The sequence below is a fragment of the Nansenia antarctica genome, assembly GCF_963989245.1.
Source record: "Nansenia antarctica genome assembly, chromosome: 4".
In the NCBI taxonomy this organism is placed as follows: Eukaryota; Metazoa; Chordata; class Actinopteri; order Argentiniformes; family Microstomatidae; genus Nansenia; species Nansenia antarctica.
In genome coordinates, this window is record NC_137689.1 from 16,565,213 (window position 1) to 16,571,038 (window position 5,826).

At 38.2% G+C, this 5,826-nt stretch overlaps 1 protein-coding gene across 1 annotated transcript; it reads right to left on the reverse strand.

The window, feature by feature from the left end:
* Nucleotides 1-2,009: 2,009 nt before the first annotated feature.
* On the reverse strand, nucleotides 2,010-4,106 carry cdca5 (cell division cycle associated 5; the record flags this gene model as incomplete). The annotated part of the gene is made up of 2 exons (XM_080529119.1): nucleotides 2,010-2,090; nucleotides 3,783-4,106. 2 exons carry the CDS (start codon nucleotides 4,104-4,106, stop codon nucleotides 2,010-2,012), a joined length of 405 nt encoding a protein of 134 aa, XP_080385245.1.
* Between the last annotated feature and the right edge of the window lie 1,720 nt (nucleotides 4,107-5,826).

Below are 5,826 nucleotides of genomic sequence, written 5' to 3' on the forward strand. Positions count from 1 at the left end.
ATTGATACTGGCGATAAGGAAGAGGGCCATTTTTAAATATGAGTGGAAGGGCAAATGCTGTGATTTAAAAAGGAAATAATCTTAGCCATCTCAATAAATCATAGCTAACTACCCATATCAAATTATTGCTGGATTTTTGGTTAATATGCATACTATCATGTCTTGCTGGGAGACCACCGTCTTATCTTATTTTCATAATTGAACGGAAGCATACTGCAGTGGATTTTTTATTAATCATATTAATTAAGGTCATGGCTGGGCCATTCAAAATGATGAAACTGGTCGGCCAGATATAGCCAATGGGAGAGGTTAATGAGTATAATCATTGCAGAAGCAATGCTCTTTTCAGAAGTTAAAAAGGGCATGACTTTTCCTTCCTGCATTTCCAATAATGCAAAACGTGTTAAATCAATGTACAATGAAAAACACAGACATGCTACAGTTGAAGTTGGAGGTTTACATACACTTATGTGTGTACCAGACTTATGTTGACTGTGCCTTTAAACAGCTTGGAAAACTCCAGAAAAGGATGTCTTGGCTTTAAAATTTGCTTTAAATCATTTGAGTCAATTGGGGGTGTACCTGTAAGCAAGGCAAGGCACGTTTGTTTGTATAGCACATTTCATACAACAGGGGCAATTCATAGTGCTTTACATATAGCCTTAAAAATTTGAGAAAAGAGGATAGTAAGAAAATAAAAATGGCAAGAATAGATACATACAGGTGCAACTCAAAAAAATTGAATATCGTGCAAAAGTCCATTCATTTCAGTAATTCAACTTAAAGGGTTAAACTTAAATATTATATAGACTCATTGCATTGTACTTATTCATTGTTCTTATTGATTTCATGTAATATTAAACATTTCTGAGATATTTAATTTGGGGTTTTCATAAGCTGTAAGCCATAATCATCAAATTTATAACAAATAAAGGCTTTAAATATCTCGCTTTGCATGTAATGAGTCTATATAATATCTAAGTTTAACACTTTAAGTTGAATTACTGAAATAAATGAACTTTTGCATGATATTCTAATTTTGGGAGTTGCACCTGTATATACAGGAAATTGACCCAAGTTAAACAAACAGTAATGCTAGTGTATGTAAACCTCTGACCCACTGGGAGTGTCATGAAATAAATATATGCTGAAATAAATAACTCTGAATTTATAACTAAATGTTTAATATGTTGAATTACAATAACAATAACAATATTTCTTATTCTGATGAAACATCACACAAAAAAAGACAAAAAAATATTATTCGATTCTAGTTCTTACTATGAAAAAGTAATTGGAACTCTGAACATTTATCAGTCTGTAAAATAGAGATGGAGATCCATTACGACAGTGTGAGCATTCCTGGGTAAAAACAAACAACATGGTGGTTACTTTCTGAAATGATATGCATAAAACCTAATCTCACATATAAATTGAAGAGGAATCATTAAAATATAAGCATTCATTGTTTGATTGAAACCACAGCCAAATAGAATAAACGATAATGATGAATGAATGTCATTAGTTGGGACCTCACAAATTCAATTGAACATTGAATATTGAATATTGTTGTTCATATGCAACACCAGAGGATATGCTCTGGAATTCAGACAACTTTAAATGTGAATAAAAGTGGTGCTCATCATGCCAGAAGTATTTCCCTTGAACAGCAGCACATATCACACTTGAACACTTGAACACTTGAACAGCAGCACATATCTCAAAAATAACACATACCTAAGGAAAACTGACAACATCAACATAAAGACATGAGAACATCTCAAATACAGCAACTAATATTAAAACAATATTGGTGATCACTAAATGAATCACATCGTTTTAATTTGATAGAAAACCTAATGTTGTAAGTATGCATCAAATCGGTATGGTTTATTCTATATTATTGATCCTACTTTAACTCAACAAATTTCAAATCAAACATCAAACATAAAACAATACATAACATTTGGAGGAAGGAAGCCATTTCTCTTCGTGGATGACCCAGGAGATTATTCCACCACCAACTCAAATCCTTCCGCCTCTTCAAAATCTGCATTCATTTTAGAAGCAAGATTGTCTACCTCTGCCAGCTGGTTAGGAAGAAAATTTAAAAGTTAATTTAAGACATAAAAGGTGTGAAGATGTTTTTCTACAATAGTACAGCGCACACTTGTTAATATGATCCATCCCTCTCGATACAGAAAATAGTTTTTAATAGAATTCCTAGATGAAGGTCTTGCCTATACCGTATGAGTTATGTTACGCTCTATTTACATCTTATAGCCTAGTTGTTTTTTACCTCAAGTAGTTGTATTGCCCATTGAAGCCTATTCATTCCGTACAGAAACTGTATCTTAAACACACTTGAATCAAGCATATGTTACTAGTGATGCTCCGATCTGATCGGCGCCGATCGGTATCGGCCGATATGGCCTTGATCGGTTTTGATCGGAGTTCTCAAAACGGCCGATCAAACCCGACCGATTTACAAAATGGCGTCGCCAGTCTGGAAATATCACACAGTGTCGGAAAGAGACAACAAATATGCCGTTTGTAATGTCTGCTCAAAAGAAATACCTCGGGGAGGAACGCACGCAAGGTCTTTCAATACCACGAATATCATACGGCATTTTTTCTTGCGTTCGTCGATTCGCTCAGAGAGCGCCGAAGCGCACACTGGGCTCGACGTCATAAAGGGACCGAGTGCTTTGATTGGACGAGAGGCGTTCCACGAGTGCTGGTCAGAGTTTCAGCGCGACTTCACGAGCGTAGTGTAGGTAGTGTTCAGCGACGTCATGTGACCCCGCGAGCAGGAAGTCACTTGGCCCATAATAACAACTATTAGCGCGTGAGTTTTAGGTCTTCCTCTGTGCATCTTGCACAAGTGTAGATAGCGAGCGACTTTTCAGCAGAGCAGGACATATTTTAGATGATAAGAGGAACAGGCTGAGTGCCAAAAACGCTGAGATGCTTGTATTTCTCTAGGCTAATCTACCAGTGATGCTGCTTAATCAGAAGTAAGGTTTGAGTCTGAAATCTCCTTAGGTGCAATGTTTTGTTTTTTTGTTTTATTGATTATTGCTGACTTGCTGTCTTATCTCCTCCTAAATATGACTTGAAACAGTATTTTATATTTGGCTATAGCCTGTTTATGTTGCAGTTTAGTTTGGGTATGTTTATTGTTCCTCAGGAAAGCTACAGTAAGCTCCAAGTTCTCTAAGAGCCCCTAGTTCCTCTCATTCGAGTGGAATGTTGCACATTTGATGTGACAGTGTACATTTTATTTATTATGATTTTTATTTTCACATTTTATTTGTTTTTCCTGAAGTAAGCTACAGGTGGTTGTGAATTCAATAAAACAGATGGTCGTCAATTCATGATACTTTCTCATCTCCTAATTTCATTTGAATACTTAATATACAATGTCAATGGTGTTAAGAATAATTAAAAACATAAATAATGCTACACAATAAATAGAATGCTTCAATTGCCATTTTCGACGCTGTGATCGGTGATCGGTGATATCGGATCGGCAGATCACTGATTCCAGTGATCGGTGATCGGTGATCGGCACCAAAAACCCTGATCGGAGCATCTCTATATGTTACATCAATGTTGCTTCTGAGAAATGTGTCTGTTTTACCTTTTTTATACACCATTTATAAACCCACTTTTGATCCTAATTTTGTTGGGCAATTTTTTTATTTCTCTCTGATAGCATTGAGCAGCAAGGCAAGCAAACTCTGCCCCCCCCCCCCCCCCCCCCCCCCCCCGCCACTCACATTTAACTCGGGAATCCTCTTCCTCCTCTTCTTCTTCTCCTTTACCACGGTCACTTCACAGAGTGACTCATAGAACTGTGACCTGGACTGCTCCACCTTCTTAAACACCTCAGGAGTCCGCATCTGCTCAAACCCAAAAAAGGTTTCACGACGCTGGTGAGCTGGTGACTGGGGACTGTTGAAGGAATGCTCCCCTTGGCTTAGCCGGCTGTAGGATCGCCGGACCTTCTCTGACCACACTGAGTCCTGGGGGTCTGTTGAAGTGTGGGACTGAGGGGGACAGGTGGCCAGGATAGGAGAGGGGGCCAGGATAGGAGAGGGCATGGTGGTCTTTGGTGGAGGAACATGGACTGGTCTTGGGGTGGAAATCTTTGCCTTCTGCCCATTGCCTTCAGACAATCTCAAAGCATTTTCTTTGTTGTTCAGCACCTGAAAGAAAATGTGCACATGTGACTGGAGTGATGACATGTAGGCTAGTAGCAGTGACGTACATGATCGGAAATTAATTTAATATTAATGGTCCCTAATTAGCTGCGAATTAAATCTCTCATCTCAAACTGACCTGTGTTTTCCTCGGTGCAAGCTTCCTCACAGTAATGGAGCGTTTCACGGCAACTGAAGGAGTCTGTGGAAAACACAAACACATCATTTCACAAGGCCCTGGTTTACAAGATAGCCTAGATTTTTACCCTCTTTTTCCGAGAAGGAACTTCGTTTGTTTGCAGTATCACACATACAGGAAATAAGCATATAAAAACATACAACAGTACATTACAAAATACATACTTGTGTGTAACATACAAATTGTATCAGGTCTAAAAAGTAACAGACAGGTTCGTTATAATAAGTGCAGCCCTTCTCATTCAATAGCCTTATATATGAGTGAGTCCTCTCGCCTTGGTTCTCATGGGAGGCCATACAGACAGTGATGTGCTCTACATTTGGTTTAAATGTATTAAGATGTCATTGGTGAGAGACATAGGTAATGGCAGCAGGGTTACTAACCGAGTTGACGACAGTAGCAGACAACCGCGGAGACCGCCTCCGTGGTGCGCTGTTAAAATCTGGTGGTGACAGAATGACAGTCAGGAATGCTCCATAGACAAACGTTATTCGGCGTTACGTACTTCAAAATAATAATAATAAAAACAATATCAAACCAACTGACCGGTCAGAACGGGTCGAGGTGTTTCGTTGCTCATTCTGTTTCCGTTTTCCAACTATGCAAATGAACCTCTAGTAACAGGTTAGACAAGACATTAGCATTAGCTAGCTAGCTAACAACAAATCGGGCAGAAAACCCCGTTTGTTGTGTAAAATGAGAACGGGTGTAACAATATCGTTATAATAATAACGGAAATGTATATAATAGCGTTAATTACCAATAAACGATAGCACAAGTTTATATTGATCAATTTTCATCTGACACACAAGGCAAATCTATCTACGATGAAACGAGTTCAAATCACATCGCCCCGCATTTCAAACTGCCCGCCGTTGTCCGGACCGGAAGTGGAAGCCCGTCGCGTGTGGGGGTAAACAGTAGATTGGTCAATGACGTGACGTGCGTATTTTGGTGTCATGTATATTATTTCCATTTAAAAATAGATTAATCAATTCAAGTCATATATGATTTTATTCTATACAACATGGTTAGTTTTAATGTATTGTCAGTCAAATAAAATAATAATTAATTAAATAATTTATTCGTCATTGACCCAGATGTAGAAGTACTAGATTGCACTGGTTATCTAGTTTTTTTTTGTTTGTTTTTTTGAAATGTTGGGGGTACATATAACAAAATGATCAATAAACGGATTATTTATGATAAACAACAGAAGTTTTACTTCAAGACGAAAAAAATACAGTTATGTTGTTGGCAATCGTCACCTATTTTGTTTTGTTTTTGAAGCGGTCATAAAACGTTTCCAGCTCTGAATGCATCGCGTCGCGGTCCGATGCCGTCGTCATTATTTAGCGTCTCTGCCGGAAGAGACGTGGCAAAATAATATCCGCATCTAAACATTCGCCAACTAACCAGCTA